Source organism: Artibeus jamaicensis, unplaced genomic scaffold (assembly GCF_021234435.1).
Source record: "Artibeus jamaicensis isolate MK-2021 breed Jamaican fruit bat unplaced genomic scaffold, CSHL_Jam_final scaffold_474, whole genome shotgun sequence".
Lineage (NCBI taxonomy): Eukaryota > Metazoa > Chordata > Mammalia > Chiroptera > Phyllostomidae > Artibeus > Artibeus jamaicensis.
In genome coordinates this window covers 40895047-40919429 of record NW_026522046.1, presented here as the reverse complement: position 1 = coordinate 40919429, position 24383 = coordinate 40895047, and the positions used below count along the sequence as shown (strand labels likewise).

Genomic DNA, 24383 nt, shown 5'->3' with positions numbered 1-24383 from the left:
AGAGTGTAGTTCAGAGATCTGAAACCCAGGAGAAAGGTTAATCAGATAGAAACTTCAGGGAAAGCCGTGGTTTCCCTAGCATCCTTTCATCTGTGGACGGGTGGTACTTTATCTGGGTTCTGGGCGATTCTTTATCTGTGTCTGGGGAGGGCAATATCTCTCCCTGGAACACAAGGGCTCAGACGTGCCTGGGGCAACGAAGGTCAAATAGCACGTGGTCTCCTGGGCTGTGGGTGGGTCGTGTCTTCAGTTCCTGAAACAGCAGCTTTTTATATTTGTTCATTACTATGCTTATGCATTATTACTGAAAACTAAAATTTTCCAACTCTCCAGTTCCCCCATCAACGGGACCCTCTGACCATCCAAGGTAGAGGCCACTGCCCCGCCCCAGGTCCCCACCCGCTTACGCTGCCTGCTGCGCCAGAGCTTTCCAAGGGCGAAGCACAGACTCACTGAAGGAACGAATGAATGAATGCGGCTGCGCTTGGTCTTAATCCCACTGGGCCTCGTAAGGGGCGGCCCCTCAGCTGCCGCTGGAAAGGACTGCTTGTGGCCATGAACTTCCTAAGAAATAAAGTTAAAATAGGGCCTAGAATTACAACTCCTGCACGTTCCTCGGGCTTCGCTAAGGGCAAGCCGTTCCTAACGCCTCGAGCAGCTCCACTGAGTTGGATTAACAACACATGGATTATTACTGAACGGAACCTCAGTAAACGGACGCCTTTGTTGAACAGGTTTAAAAACTCAGAACAGTTTGCCAAGTTCTGCCAAGGTCGCAGATCCCCACTAGTGGGGGTGCTGGCCACCCCCAGGACCCTGGGGCTAGCTCTGGGCACTTTCCAAGTGGCGGCGCTGGAGCCCCGTCTGTCGTCCCACTGGCGTGGGCAGCGGTGACCTCACACGAGGACGAGGGCGGGGCCGGGGCCGGGGCGGGGCAGAGGCGGGACCCGGGAGAGCGAGCAGCGCAGGCAGAGCGCAAGTCGCCAGACTCGGCGCCACCATGGCCACTGTGGACCTGGAGAAGCTGCGGATGTGCGGGGCAGGCAAGGCCATAGGCGTGCTGACCAGCGGCGGCGACGCGCAAGGTGGGCGGGGCGCGGGGCCCGTCGCAGGCGGGCAGGGGGCGTCCACTTGTCTCCCAGCCACTCAGCGCGCTCCTGCCACCGTGGGCCAAGACCTGGGTTCAGGGACTTCCCTTGTCTGACGCCTCCAGTCCCCCTCCAGTCCCTAACCCTCCTCACCGGTTCCCGACCCTCCCCGCCGCGCCCGATCTCCGGCGTACGTGCCGAACGCCACGGCTTCCGCGCCCCGCCCTCGCGCGCCCGCGGAGGTGTGTCTGTGCTCGGCGGTGGCTCGGGGATACTGGCGCGCAGCAGGCGCAGGGACTGGCCGCTGTCTCCCCTCCGAACCCGGAGGCTCCGCACCCGCTTCCCCGAGGCACGTGTTCGCAGACCTGTTTCCTGGAAGCCGTGCTGAGCTGGGCAGGTTCCGGAATTCCATGAGAGCCAGGCTCTTCCTGGTTGTGAAATGAGACCTGGGGACGCTTTGAGTCCTCCAGCCACGGCCTCCAGGGCGCCTCCGACGCCTGCATCCCTCCAGTCCTCTCCCCGCTTTAATCCAGCTGGCAGGGGTGGGGGAGGTGGCATACCTACCCAGAACAGCCAGCCCCTCAGTCTCCTTTTGAGGCCTACTGAGGAAGGGGGTACCTTGGGGAGGTGGCTTGGGGCTTGCGAGTTCCTTTTAGCTTAGACCTGTTCTCACTCCCTGTACAGGGAAAACCTGTCAGGGTCCTGCAGTCCAGGCTTGGCTGAGACCAACAGGTGCCCTGCCTGGGGGTGGGGGCTATTCCAGCCGCTCCCCCTCGTGTCAGCCTAGTCTGGTCCTAACCGCTGTTTTTCAGTGCCTCTGAAAAACAGCACGTGCGGTGCTGGGCCAGGTGGCTGCACCCTGAACCCCAGGAGACACCTTAAGTAGACCAGGAGGAAGGACTGGAAGGGAAGGAGCCAGCACCCCCAAGCTGTGCAGCTGGGCTTGGTCCACCTCCCTCCAGATCAGAGTGTGGACAATGCCCCCCCACCCAGCAGGCCTGGGACTCACCATTCCCCACTCAGAGGGGGACAGAGACTCTCACAAGCCAGGGAAGGAAGAAAGAATTGGCCTCTGTCTGTGTCCCCACCTGCAAGGGGCCTTCCCGAGGATTTAGGCTGAACTCTTAGTGCCTGGCCTGGCAGTCAGTGTGCCCTCCGCACCTCCACAGCCTCTGGCGGCCGGAGTGCTGGCCGCCTCTTCCTGTGTCTACAGCATGGCCAGGGGGCCCCGAGCTGGGGCAAGTGCATCCTCCTGTGAGATTAGACTGTGAGAGAGGGCACACCCTGGGAGGGCCAGACCCACCTCGCCAGACAGGCGCAGAGGGGCCAGTGAGGCCCCGAGTCCCACGGGTGGTGCGGGCAGAGTGGTCTCCACCCCATGCTGCCGCCTGCACGGTGGAGACACAGCACCCAGGGGGTCAGAAGGACCATGCATGCGTTTCGGTCAGGGTGCAAAGCTCGTCTGAGTCGTGGCCCTGGTGCCTCTCACAGAACCGGTCTCACTTCCTGGACATGGCTGGAGGGTGGCCGTCTGCTCACCTGCCGGCTGACCTTGATGCCTTTCTCTGAAGTGGTGCCGCTCCCCCGAGTGCTGGCAGACTCTCCTGTGTGCGACCTCCCTCCTGCAGACACGGGAGCCGCACTCGGGAGGACTGCACAAACTCCCCCAGTTTAGGGCTGTGCCGATGCCACAATGCAGACACAGGACTGTGGGTACAGGGCCAGAACGTAGCCTTTCTGTCTTGTAAGTTCTGGAACCAGGCGGTAGGTGCGTCCCCACTGGCTCCCGTCGCTGCCTCTCCGATCCAGCCCCAGACACTGATGCTCAGGCTGACTCTGGGTTCGCCCCAGGCCTTCCCCGGGAAGGCTGGCCTCTTGCAGACCTGATGGTGCCACGTGTGCCCTCCCTCGGCTGCCTGCCTGGGTCCTTCCCGTGCCCTTGCACGTCTGTCCTCCTGTGTCCTGTGAGTGCCCTCCCTGGTTGGCGCTGGGCCGACAGCAGCTGGGCTGAACGGGCACTCTGGTGGGCGCTTGGCCCCCCCCAAATGCTAGTTTGCTGCTGTCGGAATGTGCACACCAGCCAAGCTCGAGGAGCAGAGGGCCAGACCCAGGTCCTGGGTGGCCCAGCACTGACCAGCCCTGTGACCTGACCCCAGCACTTCCCATGGGCCTCAGTTTCGCCTTTTGTAAACAGAGGGAAAGGAGGCAAGTCAGGCCACCTGGCAGGTTCCTTCTAGTCTGCCTGGAAGTGGTGTCCTCTGCCACCTCGGGGGCCTTACTGACCGCAGGAAGTGTTGGTAAGTCGAGGGATGGCGGTTGGAGGATGTCAGGGGATTTTGTGCAGAAGTAATGGGAGACAGGTGAAATAGCCTGTCCTGCCCACCACCTAGCCCACCCCACGCCCGCCACCTGTGCTCGGCCCCTGCCTGCCCCTGAAGAACAGGCAGGACCTCCCTGGTCCTGCCGATCACAAGGACATTGATGTTCTGTGTTTGCAGGTGAAGGTTTAGCTTCCTGACTCCCCGCCCCATCTCGTTTGTCCCAGCCAGGCTGTGTCTCCACATCACCTGTTAATGTCGTGTCCTGCTGAGCCCCGTGTCATTTTGTTTTTCTGGGAGCTGCCTGTGATCAAGTCACAAACACATCCACCTCACTTGCTTTGGTGGCATGGTGGATTTCCTCCAGCAGGAAGTCATGGGACGCACCTCCCTGGTCCTCTCAGAGGGACGAGGGTCTCGTGCTCCCTCAGCTGGCACACGAGCTGCTCTCCTGCCCACCATTTCACTGGCCCAGGGATTATTTTGAGGAAGAAAAGCAGATGAAAGGGCTGCTGTCTCCATGGCATCCGGTTCCGTTGGGCGTGTTCTCCTCCTAAGGGCTGAACACGGTACTCCACTCCTGGGGTTCCTGGAGTCCACCGGGCTGGCTAGTGAGGTGGCCTTGCTCCTGCGCTGGCCTGTGCACCAGCTGGCCAAGTCAGGGGCAGGTGACCGGAGAGGTGTCTGGATGGGACTGTGGGCGTGAGTCCTGGCCACTGCCCTTCCATCTCCACCCACTCTCCCCCCCCTGTTCTCAGCTGCCAGCCTCCTTCCTGGCTGCCCATGGTGGGGCCTGGACCATGAGCCTGCAGTGGGCCCAAAGTGGCCTCGCCAGCGAGGCTTGCTGGGGAAGCGGATACTGTAGAGTGGACCGCCTGCTGCCATATCCGTGCCCACTGGGGCAGGGACGGGGGTGACTGCAGGAAGCCGTCACTGCTATCCCATCTTCCTCAGCGGCCCCACCCCACCTTCGAAGGCAGGGCAGGCGGGGCACCTGCCACCTGTGGGGCCTCCAACCACGGGCAGAAACTTTTGAGCTTCCAATCTGGGTTCTTGGGGCAGCCCTGCTGTCTGGGGAGAGGTGGGGTGCCCGCCGGGCTCTGCCCCCATTGACAGCCTCTGCTACCCTACTTCCATGCACTGGAGGGACATGAGCCATTCATGATTTATTTAGAAATGGGGCTCTCTGGTTTCAGCCCTGTGTGGAAGCTGCAAGTACGGCCCCTGCGCTGTCCGTGCCCTGACGCCTGGGTGCCCCACGACAGAAGCCCTGGGTGCTGCATGTTGGCAGCCAGAGCCTCGGCTGCAGGGGGGTACAGGGCGGCTGACTGTGCTGGAGGAGAGGTTGGGGTGCATTCGGCTGCTGGGGCTCTGGCAGGTTCCTACCACCCCTCCGGGACCTGGGCTTCTCACTGGTAGATAGGATAGCGGTCCAGAGTCCTCGCATTGAAGCCTCCATGTGGACCACACAGCACGCGAGGGGCCCTGGCAGCCATGGTGCTCCCCCAGGATGCCTGAGCAGTGGGCACTGCCCACCCCTGCGAGCTCGGGGTCCTGAACGGCAGGGGATCCTGGGGGCCGGCCCCACTGACATTTGTATAGGCCTCTCTGGAAAAGGCTCCTGAGCCGAGGAGAGGCCAAAGGATGTACGTGTGTGCTCTGGCCTGGTGCCGGGGACGATGGCAGGGGGAGCAAGGGACTGGACGAGGCCTGAAGTGACGGGACGTCTGCTCACGCCTGGTGGCCACACTCAGGCTGAGTCAAGACCAATGGGGGGTTTCCTGGTTCAGCCCTGAGGCAGCTTGTTTCCAAACTCTCGGAAAGGACTGGGCCTTACCCTGTGCCCCGGGGCTGGGCCTCCCATCCCGGCTCGGCACCCCCCCCTCCACGAGAAGGCTGCTCCAGGGTCCCAACATTCGTGCATTTCCACTGACGGTGTCACCTGACTTCCTGGCAGGTATGAACGCCGCTGTCAGGGCCGTGACGCGAATGGGCATCTACGTGGGAGCCAAGGTCTTCCTCATCTATGAGGTAAGGCCGGGCGGGGACCAGGCCCCACACTGGTGGGCTCCATGTGCCCAGCAGGGAGTCACAGGACCCCCTGGAGGGGCCGCACCTGCCTCATCCCACAGTGGTCACTGGTGTTTCGGCTGGAGGCTGAGGCCCAGAGGGAGGGGTGGGTGACTTCTCTGGACTGTGGGTGAGGAGCCCTTCCCCCTGCCTGGGTCCTTGTGGGGTGGGCTGTGTCCCTGGGGAGACAGGAATGTGTGAGCTGCTGTCTTCCTCCTTGGAGGCCGTGGACCTCAGTCCCCACCTGTCCCCCCTGCCCTTCTGCACCGCTTACACACATACAGCCTGTGCGAATCCTCCAGGTGACAGCAGCGAACGGCCTCCTTTGGACCACGTGGCAGAGTATTGTTCTCTTTCGTTCTAGCCAAACTGGTGCCCCCGTGGCCTCATCCCCCACCTAAACCCCTGTGTCACATTGGGGGCCAACTCCCAGCCAGACACACACAGTGGAATTCCTCCATGGCCTTGTGGTTTTCTGGAGGCACTGTGTTATTTTGTTTTTATTTTTTTAGGCAAGAAGTAGCAAAGCCCGGCCTCTCTGCTCTCCCTGCGCCTCCCTCCTCAGCCTTTGGGCTGTCCCTGCCCCTGCCCCTGCCCTGGCCCCACGAGGGCCCGGGCCACACCCAGCCTCGACTACGGGAATGAGTGAGCAGCAGTTTGCAGGCCCCTCTCTCCTGCAGGGCTCTGACCCTCAGATGAGGCTGGGACCCTGCAAAGCCCCAGCTTGTCTTTGGCAAGCAGGTCTTCTCAGAATCTCACCTGCTGGATGGGGGGGCTCACACCCTGATAATGGACTAGAGGACGGGGGAAATTCTCCAGGGAGTGGCCTCGGTTTTGTGGCCTCCAGGCAGGGAGGGGTGGGTCCCAGCCCTGCCTGAGGTTGTCCCCCTGTGACAGGTGTATCCCTTCTCCTCCTGGGCCCTCAGTTTCTTCTTCTATTAAGTGGGGATACCTATTCCTTCTTTGCGGGGAAGGTAGGGCACAGAAGCTAATGCAAGGTTGTGAGTGAAAGCACTTTTCACGGCCAACACCGAGAAGGATTCAGTGAACAGGAATGACTTTCATTCACCCAGGAGCTGAAACTGGACCTGGGGTCTCGGAGTCCACATGGAATTGCTGCCTGCAATGCACGTGGCCTGCAGCCGGTTCTGGGGCTGCCGGGGGCCTGCCCTGGGTGGGGGAAGGGAGGGGAGGTGGGGAGGGTTGAGGTGGCAGAAAGTGGATCGAGTTGTGCAGAGACATTCTGGAAGGTTCCAAGGCTAGGAGAGGAGGGTTGTGTCTGTGAGATTTTTCCTAAAATAGTGTCTTATTTTTCAGTTGAAGCTGACATACAATATTATATTAGTGTCAGGTGTACAATCCAGTGACCAGACGTTCATATGACTTACGAAGTGATTGCCCTTACAAAGCTAGTACCCACTTGACACCATACATAGTTATTACACCACTGTTGTCCGCTGGGCCTGTCCCTTGAGGGTGTCGCTTCTGGAGGTGGGTAGTTGGCGCTTCGAGGGTCCGAAGCTGTCCCCTGAGGGCGCTGGCTCTGGGGGCACCTGGGGGGTGCAGACCTCGTCAGTTGCTGCCTGTCTGCTGCCTGGGGACACCTTGTATGAGCTCCAAGGCGATCTTCAGATGGCTGCTGCTTGTACTGGGCATGGAGGGGCCTTAGAGAGGCCCAGCTGTGAACCAAGGTGGCTGCTGCCCCTGCCGGGCCTGGGGCTGCTTAGCAAGAGGCGCGGGGCATGCCGAGGCCAGATGCTGCCTGCCTGAGACATTTCAGGAAAGTCCGCAGCATAAACAAAGATGGGTGGTGTGTATGGGAAAGTCACAGGAAATGGCTTAGGTGGGCCCAAAAGTAGGGTGGGGAGGAGTCTCAGAGAATCACCAGGATGGGGCAAACAGTGTTAACCAGGTTGATCGAGGTTCAGCTATGGTGCCCGCCTGCTCGCTCTGTGGGACTGGGGTCGCTCAGCAAAGGGACAACAGCTTCTGCCAGCACTTCTGTCTGGGAGAAAGCTGCCCCTGCTGCCCTCACCCTGATGCCAGACGGTTCAGTTCCTCCCCGAATGTCTCTGGTACCTTTCGAGCTGCTGCCCCAGGGGTAGAGCTCAGAGGGAGTGAGTCTGAGTAAGTCCGTGCAGGGGCCCTTAAGAGGAACTGCCTGGGACTCCAGAAGCCCTCCATCTCAGCCACAGTCCCCACTGGTTTCCACAGCCAGAGCCACGGGGACTTCTCTTGTTGGCACTAGATCCCTGGGCAGGGGGCCTGGTGTGGGGCTGGGACCTCTCCCTCCTCAGGGGACCTCCACAGCCGGGACACCCTCCTGATTTTTAACCACCACACAGGGGTGTGAGGCCATCTTGGCATGGCTTCCTCTTTCCATCCTTAGTTATAGGCCTTGTGTTCAGTGAGGTTTTGGGCGGTTCTGAGCGATGGTGGTCCTGCAGTTTACTCGTAATTCGGATGTGGTTGTGGGAGGCGGTGAGTGCCGATTACCTGTACTGCCATCTTGCCTGCAGGCTGTAGTCTCTACTCCCTGTATTCTGAATTCAGCAGAAATGACATTCGGGAACTTACAAGGCTAGATAAAAAAAAAAAAGTCTTAAAGCCTTCTCCCAAGTCCCTCAGTGGAGGTTTTTGGGGGGAGCCAGCTGCCATGTGAGAAGTCCAACTGCCCCGAGGCTGCCGTGCTGTGAGGGTGGCCCGAGCTACCACACGGAGAGGTCTGCTCCGCTCCCAGTTCCCACCATGGTAGCCCAGGCACGGGATCATAGAGGAGGAGAGGCCCCGTGATCTGCCGTCTGCAGTCTGCAGGACTGGGAACGCTGGTGGTGGGAGTCCCGTTCCCAGTCTGGTCCTGAAGGCCTGAGAGCCGGGAGCACCAATGTCCAAGGGCAGGAGGAGGTGGGGTCTCAGCTCCAACAGAGCTGTGTCTAGAGACTGACTCGAGCTGGTGCGCAGGGGGCAGGCAGGGGCCAGGCTGGGGCCAGGCTGGCTCTGTGCCCAATCCTGGGTTTTACAGACTGAGATCCGCCTATTAGTGGAGTCGCTTGCTCCGGGCAGTGCCTGCTCTGGATTTTTGGGTAATTTTCCTGTTTTTCTGTGCAGGGATGGTGGTGGCGGGGCTGGCCGGCTGTGTCCTGGAGGCCAAATTCCTGATCGGAGGGTGGAGAAGGGAAAGAGGCAGGGAAGGGAAGGACATAGATTGGCCTAAACTGTAGAAGGTAGCTTGGTGGTCCCCAGACTGGGGGTCTCATTCCCCCTGTGGCCCTGAGGACCTTCTTCTAATTCTGGTTCCAGGAAGGACAGGCACTTGCTTGCCAACTCGGGCTGTAGGCCCGGAGGTGGAGAAACACGTCACCCTCCCTGTGTAGTGCCCCACCTCCACTCCCTGGGTGGCAGGGAGCATTTGCTCCACCCCCCTCCGTGGCCTGCAGCCCAGGACCCTGCAGGCCTGGGGGACAGAGCAACAAGGCTGGAATGGCCAAAGGGAGGAGGTAGGGAGAGAGTAGATGCCCAGAGCTAAGCTGGGTTCCAGCACCAAGCAGGAGTTGTGGCTCATCTATTACGTCACTGGAGGGGCCGGAAGACTGCCTGGAGGCGGCGGCCCTGCTTCTCTTAGCTTGGTGGTGCTACATCTTTTTACCATTTATAAAATGCACCTGTCCTCTCTCCAGACTGTATAAAGAACTACTGATAAGAAAGGACTAGAGGAAATAGACAGAACACCAGGCAGTTCTCACAGAGCTGGTTCAGACCGCCAGTGGCTTATGGCATAGACAAACAGCATGTGGTCGCCAGGGAAACACACACTGCCACCCGCAGGGACCCACATGCAGCCTCTGGGACAGACTAGCATGCCCCGTGCTGCGGTGTGGAGCACCCAGAGGCCTGGCTGCGTGGCTGGTGGGTGAGGAGGCCGACAAAGCCCAGTGGGTGCCGGTGAGCCACCGATGACAGCTCGCATGCCCCGCACTCAAGAGCCCTTGTGCAGGGGATGTGTGTGTTCTCAGCAGGGCACGGTAATCTGGGTGTGGCTTGAGAACACTCACCTAGTGGGCCACCTGTGACAGGAGCACATTCCCTGTGAGTTACACTGCGAATTACACTGTGTGAAACACCCTCGCTGGCCCTGCAGAGGTGTTCCAGAAGGTCCATCTGGGTGTGCTGGCCTCACCCCCTGACAGCCAGCCCCTGACTTGGCCAACCCCAGCTTCATCATCCAAGGCCCTGGGGTGGCAGGGGCAGGGCAGGGCCTGGTGGTCAGGACCACGGGCCTGTTTCCTGCCGGACCAGGTTTGGTCAGGTTTCCGTTACCCTGCTCACAGATGAGGGTGTTGTCCGACGGCTGTGGGTGCCTGTCTCATGCCTGTGCTCCCCGGTTTCAGGGCTACGAGGGCCTCGTGGAGGGAGGTGAGAACATCAAGCCGGCCAACTGGCTCAGCGTCTCCAACATCATCCAGCTGGTAAGGCCTGCGTGAGCCCTTTGTGCCTGTGAGCATGAGTGTGCACACCCAGAGACACAGATACAGATACGTGGAGACACGCAGACACACAGGTGCATGCACGGGAGCGCGCCTGGTCCGGCCCGGGCTCGGCACCAGGATGACCGTGCCATGGGGCTGCCGTGGGCTGAGGAGTCGCAGTGGCTCCGATGGATGCATCTCCACTGCAACAGTTTGCCCTCAGTTGCAGCTAAGGGTGCAGGGCGGGGAGGACATGGCACAGCATCTGAGTGGCCTCTGCACCTGGCCTGCCAGTGACCAAGGCCAAGGTTCCCCTCTGGCTTACTGAGGGCAGAGGGCAGGCACCTTGCTGGGCCAGGACTCAGGAGGTGGCTTTTGAACCATGTCTCTGTGGGGAGACCCTCATCCTCCCACAGAGCTAGCACAGTGGTGCAGGTACTTGTCCCCTGTTTATCCCAGGCCACCAGGTGACACCTGGCTTATTCAAGTGGCTGGTCAGTGATTATGAGCCACAAATGGGTCAGTGGGAGCAGCAGACAGACAGGCCTGGACCCCAGCGCCTGGTGTCCTGGGGCAGGCCTCGTCCAGGCGTGACCAACCCTGAGGGGGCCACCCACCACTCCTGCCCAGAACAGATGTCAGTGATAGGCTGTGCTCTCTTGGCACCTGGGGACAGAGTGCGTTTGCCACCCTGGCCCTTTGGTCCAGCAAACAAGCAGTGGGGGCAGGACATCAGGGATGTCTGTGGGGTGCTGTGGGGGCAGAGGAGGAAGGATTTGGGCCCTGCCTCCCGGGTGAGGCCACTGGGCCAGCCCATTTACGCCTGGGGCCAGGCCCAGAGTGTCCCAGGAGTGGCATGGTGGGCGGGGGGAGGAGTGGGGAGTGGGGCTCTTTGTTCTGGTGGTCTGTCCGGACCACAGCGGGCAGGCCGGTGTGTGGGGAGGGCTCCCACGTGGATCCCGGCTGAAGCTGAGCAGGGAGCTGCCATGTGAACATTGGCCCAAGCTGCCCCTATCCCCGTGGAGCTCGGGGTTCTCCCGTGTTCTTGCCTGGCCCATGCACACACGTGTGTGCCCTCAAGTGTGTGTGTGTGTCCACACCCATGCGGACCCTCAGTGTTCAGAGCCTGCTCACTTCGTTCCCTTGTTTGAATTTCCCAGTCTCGACAGGTGGATAGTCTCCTCCTCATCTCTCGGAGGAGGAAGGCCCAGGGGGTGGGGACCCCTGCCCAGGCTTCTCGAGGACTTGGAACTCGCCCTTTCAGTTCTGCAGGGTCCACCTGTTCCCCCCCGCCCAGTACCATGTCCCTGCAGTGTCCTCGTGGGGCGCCCCGCTGCCCTGTTGGCCAAGGCTGCTGTCCCCTCTGTGCAGGGTGGCACCGTCATTGGCAGTGCGCGCTGCAAGGCCTTCACCACGAGGGAGGGGCGCTTGGCAGCAGCCTACAACCTGGTCCATCGCGGCATCACCAACCTGTGTGTCATCGGTGGGGACGGCAGCCTCACCGGAGCCAACATCTTCCGCAGCGAGTGGGGCAGCCTGCTGGAGGAGCTGGTGAAGGAAGGTGGGGTGGGGGCCGGGCCTGCCTGGGGGGCGGGGGTTGAATGGAGGCTACAGCACCTGCCTTGCCGTTGCTGGGCGGGGGGCGCAGGCAGGATGAGGGGAGGTGGGCGAAGGTAGTGGGCCTGGCCCCGCCGAGGTTGGGACGACCCTGGGCGGCTGCAGAAGCCCTCAGCTGGGTTTGGCCAGTCGAGCTGGAGTCCCTGGAACCCAGCATCTGGGCCCACCAGGCCTGGTGGACAGCCGCCCCAGGCCGATTCACCCCACGCTGTGTGGGCCAGGCTTGTCTGTAATCGATTCCCGGGTGTGGGTTGCAGACTGCCATCGTTTGCAGAAGTGTAATTGTTAACATTTGGTAACACCAAGGCACATAGTTACAAGGCTGCCCATTGGGAAGTGGCCTCTTGAGATTCAGTCTGTGCCATTTGTGTGGGGCCTGGGAATGAGGGGTACCCAGTCGCTCTCCAAGGTGGCCCTAGAGGTCTCCTGCTTGGGGTGAAGAGTCTGTACTCAGCATTAGGGGTTCGGCAGTCCCCTCTCCCCTTGGGAGTCCTGTGGCAGGACCGGGGTAGGGGGAAACCGGGCCTGGGGGCCTTCCTGGGCCGCACTGCTGGGCGGACGTGGGGAGAGGTGGGGTCTCTTGCCCGGTGCTGTGGCCAGTGGGCCTCAGCTGGCCCCCGCTGCTGCTTCTCAGGCAAGATCTCGGAGAGCACAGCTCAGACCTACTCGCACCTGAACATCGCTGGGCTGGTGGGCTCCATCGACAACGACTTCTGCGGCACCGACATGACCATCGGCACAGACTCGGCCCTGCATCGCATCATGGAGGTCATTGACGCCATCACCACCACTGCCCAGAGGTGAGTGAGGCCCACGGGCCGTGCTGGCCAAGGCCGGCCTCCAGGCGAGAAAGCAGGGGACCTGTTCTCCTGGTGAGGGTGAGGCCGCCACTCTGCAGGCCAGCAGGGGCCCTGGGGTGCTGGTGCATCCCGCAGGGGGGTGGGGTTGGTCTTTGGACTGCTGCTGGCCAGCCATGGCCAGGTCTGGGCAGGTAAATGGCCTGCATTCCTAACAGCAGAGGTCAGTGAAAACCAGCCCGAAGGCTGGTCAGGTACCCAAGGCGCCATGTTGCTTGGACACTTGGCTGACCTGGGAATAAGAAGGGCTGTCTGTCTGTCTGCTACTTCCATGCTCACTGTGCCACCCAGGCACTCCCGAGACAGAGCTGGCTGTGGGTAGTGTGGCTCAGCCCCTGTGGCTGGAGGGCGGCTGTTTCTGCCAGCCTAGGAGACCGGGCCAGGAGCCCAGCTCACAGAGGCTCAACACGGATGCCTCTGTCCTGTTCCTGTCCACAGCCACCAGAGGACCTTCGTGCTGGAGGTGATGGGGCGGCACTGCGGGTAAGGGGGCTGCCCTGGTCAAGGGGGCGGGTGTGGGGGCAGCTGGGAGCAGGAACCCGGGGTGGCACCTCCATGGCACCTGGCCCAGGGCAGGTGCTTGTTGAACACCGTGGGTGTGGGAGTCCACCTCTGTGGCTGGATGCAGTGAGGACAAAGGCGGTGAGGCCTGGGTGACACAGGTCTGGGGCCTGGGCTGCTGGGTCCAGCCCCGAGCAGGTGGCCTTCCTGCTCCTCTAGGTACCTGGCCCTGGTGTCCGCCCTGGCCTCGGGGGCCGACTGGCTGTTCATCCCAGAGGCACCCCCCGAGGACGGCTGGGAGAACTTCATGTGTGAGAGGCTTGGCGAGGTGAGTGCAAAGGGTCTTTTTGCTTGTAACCATTTGCCTCGTCCCTGGCTGGAGGGCCCCATTCCCAGGCCTGCAGCAAAGCAACCCACCCAGCCAGCCCCTCCTTGCTCCCAGCAGGACCATGGGGTCCCTGCTGGCCCCTCCTCACATGGGTTGTGGGCCCTGTGGTGTGGACCTCAGGAAGGGCTGGTGGGTGGCGGCTGTGTTGGGGCAGGTGACCGAGGTCGCTGAGCCCTGGGATATCTCTGACCCAGACCCGAAGCCGAGGGTCACGGCTGAACATCATCATCATTGCCGAGGGCGCCATCGACCGCAATGGAAAGCCCATCTCATCGCACTACGTGAAGGATGTGAGTGCGGAGGGGCCCCTGGAGCTGCTGGGTTGTGTGGATGGGATGGAGGTGGGGCCTAGTGGGTTGGGCCACTTTATCTTCAGTCCCCAAGCACTCTTGCTGGGGCTCTTACCCCAGGCGCAGGAGGCTTGAGGAGGGCTTCCTCAGTGACAGCCCGGTGGGGGGTGCCCGGGGCTGTCCAAGAAGTCCTGCCCCAAAGGCCAAGGCTTTCCCCCAACACCCGGTGGGAGCCCTCCACCCACTGGTTTCCAGTCTGCATTCAGAGCGTGTTCCTGCAGGGCCAGGCCCACCTGGGACCCCCCACCCACACACTCACCCAGGAAAACACACGCAAACATACCCCTGTGCACCCACACACTCACATGGAAATGCACACCCATGTACACAGAAACACATCCACACACTCACTCAGAAGCACACACACAAACACATCCCCTGTGCACCCACACACTCCCATGGAAAGAGGCACGCGCACATCCACACACAAAGAAACACATCCTCACGCTTACATGCCGTGGACCCAGGCCCTGAACCCAGGGCCAGCTCTCTGGGGACCCTGGGATCCCTCAGACCCAGCAAAGGGGTGAAGGCCAGGGTTTGGGGCCTGTGGGGTGGTGGGACGGTGGGGGTGGGCAGCGAACCTAAGAACCGCCTCGCTGTCTCCCAATGAGCAGCTGGTGGTTCGGAGGCTGGGCTTCGACACACGTGTGACTGTGCTGGGCCACGTGCAGCGGGGAGGGACCCCCTCGGCGTTCGACCGCATCCTGGTAGGTGGGGTGTCGCTCTGGTTCCCAGTGCGTGTGCGTGGCTTGGGGTGCGTGCATGGGTGGTGCGTGAGCCTCTCTTCACTGTGCCTGTGTGCGTGGGTAACACCGAGGTAGGCCCCTCCATTACTCTGTGGGGGTGGGAAACTCGGACCTGGGGATCTGTGCCCCCCATCCCTGCCCCATGAGTCAGCAGCTTCCGACCCCCCTGGTGGTGGCTGTGGCCAGGAAAGGAGGGCGGGGTGAGCAGTGCAAGGCCTGCAGCTCAGCCCCCCTGGGGTCCGCTGCCTGGCCCATAGCCGAGGCCACCACAGTTCTTATCCCTGGGGGAGCCAGGTGCTGGGGAGGAGGTGTGCTGGGGTCTGGCCCGAGTGTGCCATTGTCATCCTGATGACTGCTGGGTCCCACCTCATCCTCTGCAAAGTGGGAATCAGGTTGCAAACAAATGGAGACAGGGTCTCGGGCGAGAGAAGCCCCATGGGTGGTCAAGTGCCTGTATCTGAGGGCTGGTCACCCCAGGGTAGGGGATGGATACCTCCTGGACCACTGTGCTGGTGTGCGGCTGGATGACCTGCTCGGACCCTCAGCGAACTGCAGCTGCTGTACTGCGCTGAGCCTTTCCCAGGAGGCAGTGTGTGGTCTTCCCAGTCCCACACAGAGCAGCGGGACCCTGGCCTCACACAGGGGCCTTGCTGACCTGGCCAGGTGCCTCTGCACCCTGCATGAGGCCTTGGGTGCCCTTAGGACAGCCTTCTAACGGTCCTGGGACATCAGGACCGAGCACCGACCCTCCTCCGAGCCTGGGCAGCAGAGACAGGCCACAGTGGGTCTGGAGTCTTCCTGGCTTTCGGGAGAACCAGCTGGCCTGTGGTTCCATGGATGCTGGGGGGAGACATGAGATGCCCGCATTAGAGACAAACGAGAGTGTGTTCACAGCCGGAGTGGCAGCATTCTGTCTGGTCCCCAAGTCCCGTGCCCACAGGGTGGCACCTGCACGTGCAGTGTGTTGAGTTGTGGGGAGAAGCCCGAGCTCAGGGAACCACCAGCACGCACTCCTGAGGGGCACCGGAGCCTTCTCCCGTGGCTGTTACTGAAACACACCTGCCCAGCTGGCGCCTGGCTCCCAGAGGGGCAGGAGGCAACAGAGGCCCGGGTGCTGCCTGCCGGTGCCAGGGGAGCAGGGGACCCGCCTGCCACACCTTCCTGAGCCGAGCACAGCAGTGGCGTTGACCTTGCTTTCTCACACACCTGTCTGTTCCTGTTGGTTGTGCCAGGACCTGCGTGTATGGCGCAGGGAGGGCGGTCCCTAAATGTTTCAGCCGCCAGCCCACCTCCCCCAGTGGCACACATACCAGGGGAGCCCCGACATAAAGGAGCCCCAGTTGAGAAACCCTGTTGTGGTGGAGAGAACCCTGGAAACCTCATTCCAATCCTCGCCCTTCCCGCTGGGCTGAGTGACCATGGGCGTGTCTCGCCACTGCAGCCCTGGGGTGCAGGCCACACCACCTCAGTAGAGCTGTTGTGAATGGTGGCGTATGAAGTCACTGTTTCTGTCACTGTTTGTTTTAGAAGCTTCGACCAGTACGTGTGGGGGGAGCTCTGAGTTGAGGGATTTCACACAGCATGGGTGCTGGCTCAGCGTGGCCCCCAGAGCAGAGAAGGGCCAAGTGAGTGTGTGTGCACATGTGTGTTTGTGTGTCTGTGTGTGCCCACGGGGGGGGGGTGGCACCTGAGTCCCGCGCCTCTCCCGCTCAGAGCAGCAAGATGGGCATGGAGGCGGTGATGGCGCTTATGGAGGCCACGCCCGACACGCCGGCCTACGTGGTCAGCCTGTCGGGGAACCAGTCCGTGCGGCTGCCCCTCATGGAGTGCGTGCAGGTGGTGAGTATACGGCCTCCCCTGCTCTCAGAACCCCTGTCTTTCCAGGCCCCTCAGGGCTCCGGGCAGGCTGCCTGCACAGGCGCCGCCCCCAGCCTCACCCCCTCCTATGTCTGTCCTGTCGTAAGCTGGCCTCAGGGTATCAGAAACCAGCAGTCCTGGAGAGGGGAACAAGAGTGTCTGCAAAGTGGGATGAGCCCTGTGAGAGGGGGGGCTGAGCTGAGGTCACCCAGCTTCCCAGAGCCAGTGGCCATGGATCTCCCTTGCAAATTGGGTGGTGGTTGGGGGCATTTGGGGCAAAGACGGGAAGGAGGAGGAGTGGGTGGCTGGAGCCACTGGGTAATTTCTGGTAGACAATGTGAGGGACATTTGATGTAGCCGGAGAAGGGGCCTCCAGAAGGGGGAGTGGGAAGGGAGAGCAGAGAGGTTGAGAGGCTGGGCTTGGGGCCACTGACCCTGGCTCTGCAGGTTTGAGGGACCCTGCAGCTGAGGGTGGGAGGGCAGGCAGGGGAAGCGGGGGACTGGGCCTCCCTGACGCTGCCCTTGGAAGAGCCTCCTGTTGTGACTTCCACCAGCCCTGCTTCTGGGCAGGCTGAGCGCCGGCTATGGGTCTGGGGGCCAGATGGGCCTCAGCCTCCATTCCCAAGACCCTGGCGGGGTCCCCAGAGGCTGAGACGGAGCCAGGGTGGCTGGGAAGGACCCCGAGGCCAGGCCAGGTGGGGCCTTCCCAGCCTTGGCCAGCTCTCCCGATTGCTGGCCTTGGCAGGGACCGCTGCTGGGCAGGTCTGGGGTGGGCCCACCGTGTCAGGTGGCTGCTGTGCACACTCCAGGCCTCCCCCAGCCTGTGCTTGCCTTTCCTTTAAGACAAAGGAGGTGCAGAAGGCCATGGATGAGAAGAGGTTCGATGAGGCCATCCAGCTCCGCGGCAGGTGAGGGCCTGTGGGCAGGGTCCATGGCAGACTCCTGGCAGCTTGCACACGGCCGTGCCCCCACACACGGGACATGCATAGCTGTCGAGGGGGCCTCTGAATTTCTCCTGAGATCCCTCTTTTTACATGTGTGTGGCCAAGCAGTCTGCAGTTAGGAAGGGCCTCAGTGGTTCCCGTGGAGGAAAGCAGGCCGGCTGTGGGGTGGTGGGTGCACAGGAGCTGCCCACCCCAGGGCAGGCTGCGTTCCGGGACTGGCTTAGCTGAGAGGGGTGTTGGGGTCGCATGTCGTGTGGGGTCTTCCACCACCTAGCGATGGCACCTGGCCTGGGTTGGGGACAACAAAAGAGAGAAGGGGGCTCCTCCATGTTTAGCAGTGGGCCAGGCTCCATGTTTTCTTGTGTGACTGTGGGCCGTGGAATTAAGCTGCGGCCATGGGTGTGGGTGGGGAGAGGACTGTAGGGGCAAGCTGCTTGATGCCTCACCGGCTTTTGTTCCAGGAACTTCGAGAACAATTGGAACATTTACAAGCTGCTTGCACACCAGAAGATCTCCGAAGAGAAGGTGAGGTGGTGTAAGTGGCAGAGCCCCCAGGTCAGGGTCTGCCCGCTGCCGCCCACCCAGGGAGCAGGGAGCAGGGAGCTCCTGGTCGGCCCAGCTGTGCCGGGTCCCTCCCTCATGTGGGGCCGGAGCTGGGAGCTGGGGTCAGGCTCGGCCTCTGCTGGACGAGCTGCTGTCATACAGCCGGTGTCCAGTGTCCCCGTCTAGAGATGACGTTGGCCGTTCGCTTATCAGACACTTATAAGAAATTAAATTAGGCCCACAAATTTAGCTCAGGAGAGAAGGCATCCAACATTTATGAGCTGTTCCAAGAGAGCTAAAAGCCTGGGGAGATGGCCTCTTCTCAAGAGAAGAATGATGGCAGGACTTGTTTCTGAAGTCCTGGGGGACAAGGACAGGGCCCCATCACGACAGGGTTGGCCAGTGGGGTGCTGGAACTGCTGTCCCCGGAGCTGCCGTCATAGGGGAGGCCAACAGGGGAGTGGGAGCCACCTCGTGGCAGAGCCTGCGGGGTTGGTAAATGATTGATGTGGCCATTGTCACTAACATTGTCACTACTTTGAGGAGACCTCTGCAGTGTGTCTCTAGCCTGGGGGTGCTCATCACCTTATCCTTGTCACTGTCCATGGCCCATCCCCCCTTTTATTCCAGGAGCTAATGAGGGACAGGCAGCAGCCCTCTCTGCCTGCCCCTCCTGCCACACACAGCAGAGTGGTCTGCACGTCCCCTCCTGGAACTGGCTGGGGCGTAAGCGCCTCTGGGCAGCCGGGGGTGTCACCAGGACCCACTGCCCAGTGGAGCCCCTGGCCAAGTGCGGCCACAGAGCACTTGGCATGAGGCCGGGTTCTTAGGTGAGACAGACATGAACCTGTTAGTGATGCCTTACACTGGATTGCAGGTGGAGGTGATACTATTTTGGTTACACCAGGTGAAGTTAACCTGAGTAGTATCAGCTGCTTGCGTGTACCTAATATGGGCACTGAAAAACTTACAATGGCGGTGGCCCCCTTTCTCTCTGTGCTTCCGCACCACCAACCAAGGACTTGGGGGCGCTAGTGCTAACCCCTGAGTGTGGGGTGAGTGCTGAGGCTGCCAGGCAGGTGTGGACTCTGGCCGGAACTGTCCAGTGGCCACCGTGGGGGTACTAGGCTGGTAGGGACCACATCCTGCTAACGTCCGTGGCCAGGCCCCTGCAGTTTATGAGCACTTGCTCTTCACCAGAAGCTCGTGGCATCCTGAGGACAGATATTTGCCACTCCTCCGGGGGTCAGGCGGGCAGGAGAAGCTGCTTCTCATTGACTTCCGTCTGGTCAGTGGTCCCTCCCCACCCCCATGCTCATGTTCTTGTCTCTATTCCCCTAAGACGCAGTTCTCCCTGGCCATCCTGAATGTGGGGGCCCCGGCGGCCGGCATGAACGCAGCCGTACGCTCGGCGGTGCGTTCCGGCATTTCCCAGGGTCACCGGGTATACGTGGTGCACGATGGCTTTGAAGGCCTGGCCAAGGGTCAGGTAGGTGCATAGTGGCAGGGCCCGTGGGCCGTTGGCTGACTTACTGCCCACCACCCAGCTTGCTCCCAGACAAACCAGGGACTGGAACAAGGCAGTGGAAATGTGGGAATGGCCAGTTCGGGCCCATGAAGGAAACGGATCAGGGGATGGGGGGATGGGTCCGCATTAGCCACCCAGCCCAGGCACCTGGGACTCTGCTCTGTTCCCCTGCGGACATGCTCCCCCTGAGCACAGGTTTGTCACCTGAGGAGGAATCAGCCAGCACCTCTGGCCTGTGCTCCTGAAGCCGTGCCTCTCTCCTGCAGGTACAAGAAGTGGGCTGGCATGACGTGGCCGGCTGGCTGGGGCGAGGAGGCTCCATGCTGGGGACCAAGAGGTGAGCAGCTGGCCGCTGGGAGACCCAGAGTGCAAGCTCAGTGGGGAGGGGGTGCAAAGGGAAACCTATCTTGGGCTCTGGGCTAGGTCCCCCTTCCAGCAGGTGACCAGAGTGGGCTACAGACCCCCCTGCCTGGGGCTTCCTGGCTGCAGGCTCACCTGGGGTCACCTGCGTAGGGGGAGGTGGCTAGGCTGCCCCATGCCTGCAGAGAACTCACACAGGCCCCAGGAGTGAGGGGCTTTTCCATCACCTGGCAAGGGCACTGAGCGGGTGCCAGGCTGCGCCCCCACCGGCAGGCCCCACTGGACTCAGGCACTGAGCCTCTGCTTCTGCCTCTACCCAGGGGTTGTATGCACCCTGCCCCCACCCTGGGGCCTGCACTCTCCTGCGGTCAGGTGCAGGCTGTGTGTGTCTTTCCAGCCTGGCGGTCTGTGCAGATACCACATGTTCATCTCACTGTCCCTCACTGCAGGACGCTGCCCAAGAGCTACCTGGAGAAAATCGTGGAAAACATACGCACATACAACATCCATGCCCTGCTGGTCATCGGAGGCTTCGAGGTGAGGCCCCCGCAGGGGATTGAGCCTGGGGAGGGGCGCTGAGAGCGTCTCCCTCTGTCTGGGGACTGAGGTGGCCCTTCCAGAAACCCCCATGTGCAGGGAAGTTATTGCCAGGGCCCAAGGAAAGTGGTGCTGGGCTCTGGGAGGCATTTACCTTCTGAGGCTTCGCAGCTCGGGTTAAAGCTGGCGATCTGGGTGCTGGTGGGAGGTGGCAGGCAAGAGCAGGGGCAGCTCTGGCTGAGGGACAGGAAGCAGTGCCCATCTGGTCCCTGCGGAGGGGGTGGGCACTCTGGGCAGGGGTCCTGAGTGGCCTCACTCCTGCCTGTGTGGTGGTCACGCACAGTGTGGCTGTCAGGCAGATTTTGAGCCACGGGTGCTGTTGTGTGACTCTGGTGCTGGTAACCCTAGTGACAGGCAGACATTCCTGCTCTTCCCTGGAGGACCCTGAACTGCCCCCGTCTGTAGGGAGTGGATCAGGGTCAGGGCAGTGCCTGCAGGCCTCCTTCCTGTCCTCTCTGAACCCCACTTTCCCTGGCCAAAGGGGCTGCAGAGCTCCTGGGGGGGTCCTGCCTGCTGCCCCCCCCCACCTGCCGGGGCCCAGCCTCCTGGGGCCCAGCCTCCCAGGCCCTGAGCACCTGCCCGCTGCAGGCCTACGAGGGGGTGCTGCAGCTGGTGGAGGCCCGCGGCTGCTACGAGGAGCTGTGCATTGTCATGTGCGTCATCCCCGCCACCATCAGCAACAACGTGCCGGGCACGGACTTCAGCCTGGGCTGCGACACTGCAGTCAACGCCGCCATGGAGGTAGGGCCTCGCGGTTCAGATGCCAACTACCTACCTATTTTAGTTCCCTTTTCTCAGTTCAAAGTGAGGAGTATTATTACCTCGCATGTTATCATTAGCATCTGACCCCTGGTTTACCATGGCCTACACTGGCAGCGGGACGCACCCCCCCCCCCCCATAGATCAAGCTGACCTGAACAGTGACGTCCTTGGTCCGTACCCAGTAGATGCTGGTGACACCCCTGTTGTCCTCTGGGGGTGGAATCACCCAGGCTGGGACAACTACGTGGCCTGTGGTGAGCTCACGGTGGGGCTGCAGCTCACAGCCTCCTCCTGACCCTCGGTCAGCTTTGGAGAGAAACAGGGTCCCTGCCGCATGGTGGGTCCCTGGGGCCCACCAGGGAGGACCCTGACCACCCCTGGCCCCCCAGAGCTGTGACCGCATCAAGCAGTCAGCCTCAGGGACCAAGCGCCGGGTGTTCATCGTGGAGACTATGGGGGGCTACTGCGGCTACCTAGCCACCGTGACCGGCATCGCTGTGGGGGCAGATGCCGCCTACGTCTTTGAGGACCCTTTTAACATCCAAGACTTAAAGGTGAGCCAGGCTCTCAACCTTCTCCTGCTTTGGGGCTAAGTAGGTCCCTTCCTAAGACGCACATAGGAGGGTGGGCCAGGCTCTCAACCTTCTCCTGCTTTGGGGCTAAGTAGGTCCCTTCCTAAGATGCACATAGGAGGGTGGGCCAGGCTCTCAACCTTCTCCTGCTTTGGGGCTAAGTAGGTCCCTTCCTAAGACGCACATAGGAGCTAGCCTGGCATGGGGGCTGGGCCCAGCCGAGGAGCCATGTTGCATTGCCTGTGGGGAGTCTGGCCCATGTCCTACCTCATAGTGCCCTCCTGTCACCTGCAGCCCAAATGTCCACCCCTCCAATCACCCCCGAGTGACACTGGCTCCACCTGTCAGATGGTCTGGAATGTTCCTTCCCAGACTGCCCACCTTCTGGCTGTGGTGGGGCGGTGCTGGCTGTTGCCCCAACACTGGCTCACTGGCTCCCTGGCTCCTACAGGCCAATGTGGAGCACATGACGGAGAAGATGAAGACGGAAATCCAGAGGGGCCTGGTGCTTCGGTGAGGCTGCGGGGGGGCCTGGGCTGGGAGGAGGGTCTGCCCAAGCCATGGCGGGGGCTTCCGGCCGTGGGTCAGAACAAGGTGGAGGGGCCTTGGGGAGGGGTGAGAGGAGGTGGCATTCCCCGGAGGCCTGTAACTTGGCCCAGCAGGCGCCCCATCGGGGAGGCCTGGGCGGGCTCCCACTTGTCACTCAGGTTCCCTCTTTCTCTCCCCAGAAATGAGAAGTGCCATGAACACTATACCACGGAGTTTTTGTACAACCTCTACTCCTCCGAAGGGAAGGGCATTTTCGACTGCAGGACCAATGTCCTGGGCCACCTGCAGCAGGTACAGCTTGGGAAAGTGTGGCCCCTGCCTGCATCTGCACATGGGCCAAGGGGTCCAACAGGATGCAGCAGGGTGAGGGCGTTCTGCACGCACAGCCTCGTGGGGCCCCTGGGTGCAGGTCATTGCCTGCTTCTCCCTCCCAGCCCAGAGCGACGTGCTTATCACCCCATCACTCAGACAAGGGCACCATGCTCTGTCTGCTGAGGCCTCATCACTGGCCAGGAAGGGGCGGGGCCAGGCCCCCTGTACCTGCCACATCCCTCCCTATCTCAGCCTTTTAGTGGCCCTGCAAGGAGCTAGAGCTGTGGGGTTTCCCAGCCCCACATGAGGACTGTGTGCACCCCAAGGGCTCCCCTCTTCTGGCACCCCATTCAGTGACTAGTCTGCCCATGGCCTGCCCTCTTGTAGTGGCGTTTGGGCCAGATCTGGGGCCGGGTTGCTACAGGCAGAGGGGATGGAGTGTCAGAAACTACCTGGAGAGCTCACCTGAGGCCACAGTGGGGCCAGGTTTGGGGACTTGTGGGGACAAGGCCTGCCTTGACCCTGCAGGCTGGACTGTTGTCTCACCCACTGTGTTCCAGGGCGGGGCTCCAACCCCATTTGACCGGAACTACGGGACCAAGCTGGGGGTGAAGGCCTTGCTCTGGGTGTCCGAGAAGCTCCGGGCCGTCTACCGCAATGGTGTGTGTGGGAGGTGCCTGATCCTGCCCTTGCCCTCTGCCCCGGCCCTGGGGGAGGGGCTGAGCACGTGCCTATGTCCACAGGGCGGGTGTTTGCCAATGCCCCTGACTCGGCCTGTGTGATCGGCCTTCAGAAGAAGTCAGTGGCCTTTAGCCCTGTCACCGAGCTCAAGAAGGACACTGATTTTGAGTGAGTCCCTCCCAAGTGAGGGTGGCCAGCTGGGTCCAGGCTTCCCCGGGCGAGTGTGCCGGGACGGGAAGGGGTGAGCTGGGCCAGCGGGGCTGTCAGATCTGAGTGCACACACTCCCCGCTTTGTCCCTGGTGGGGGTCCTGAGTCAGTCCTGGGTGCACGCCCTAGAGGGCCAGGGACCCCTGGCACCACCACTGAGGGCTACTCCTGTGGGAGCAGGCAGGGCCAGGGTTCGGAGGAGGGGGTGTGGTCCCTGGTGGAGGCCGTGGCTGAGGAGGTGCCCCAACCCTGCCCGGCCCTGCCCCGCCCCAGGCACCGCATGCCCCGGGAGCAGTGGTGGCTGAACCTGCGGCTGATGCTGAAGATGCTGGCCCACTACCACGTCAGCATGGCTGACTACGTGTCTGGGGAGTTGGAGCACGTCACCCGCCGCACCCTGAGCGTGGACAAGGGCTTCTGAGGCTGCCCCGCCACCCTTCTGGCCAGCAGGCCCTTCCCTGCCAGGCCGCCGCCTGGAACCTGCAGGCAGGCAGGCGGTGGGTAGGCTGTGGCCCTCTCTCAGCCCGGCCCTGGGGGGCTCACGGCCCTGCCTCCAGGACAGAGCACCCTGGGCACTTACCTTCCAGCCCCAGGGGACATGGGGCATCCTAGTCTGGACACACTGCCCTTCCTTGGTCCCCCACATGGCCCTTCACCCTCACCAGCCCTTGGGGTCCAGTGCCCGAGTCTTCGTGCCAAGGGTGGTGTGTCCCGGGGGTCTTGCCGTGCCCCTGCTCCTGAGCACTGGGCACTGTAGTTGGGCAGAGCTTGTCATCTTTTGTGGGAATAAAGTCACCCCAACAGAGAAGTGCCATCGATCTGTGGAAAGCAGGGCCTGGCCTGTGGGACTCTGTAGGGAGGCTGGGCCTGCTGGCGGTTGGCAGAGGGGTTGTCCGCTTCGGGGCTGTCCTCTGGCTTCAGGGCCGGGCTGGGTCTCCGAGACATGTGCCCTCTGCAGCCACACTCTCCTCCCACAACCAGCAGGCCCCTCTCTGCTGGTGGGGTGGCCTGAGGCCCCCCTGGCCCTTCCCTGAGCCCTTCCCAACTGTCCTAAGGGTGACCTGAG

The 24383-nt window shown here is 61.9% G+C and overlaps 1 protein-coding gene across 1 annotated transcript; it reads left to right on the top strand.

The window, feature by feature from the left end:
• The first annotated feature begins 945 nt into the window (after positions 1 to 945).
• Positions 946 to 24125, top strand: PFKL (phosphofructokinase, liver type). Its single transcript, XM_037158160.2, has 22 exons — positions 946 to 1085; positions 5364 to 5437; positions 9865 to 9942; positions 11314 to 11503; positions 12194 to 12359; positions 12855 to 12899; positions 13137 to 13245; positions 13500 to 13595; positions 14273 to 14365; positions 16118 to 16243; positions 17105 to 17169; positions 17667 to 17730; positions 19091 to 19237; positions 19543 to 19613; positions 20086 to 20173; positions 20822 to 20974; positions 21385 to 21549; positions 22019 to 22080; positions 22296 to 22407; positions 22989 to 23088; positions 23172 to 23277; positions 23591 to 24125. Exons 1-22 carry the CDS (start codon positions 1001 to 1003, stop codon positions 23736 to 23738), a joined length of 2343 nt encoding a protein of 780 aa, XP_037014055.2. The 5' UTR covers positions 946 to 1000; the 3' UTR covers positions 23739 to 24125.
• Positions 24126 to 24383: the final 258 nt, after the last annotated feature.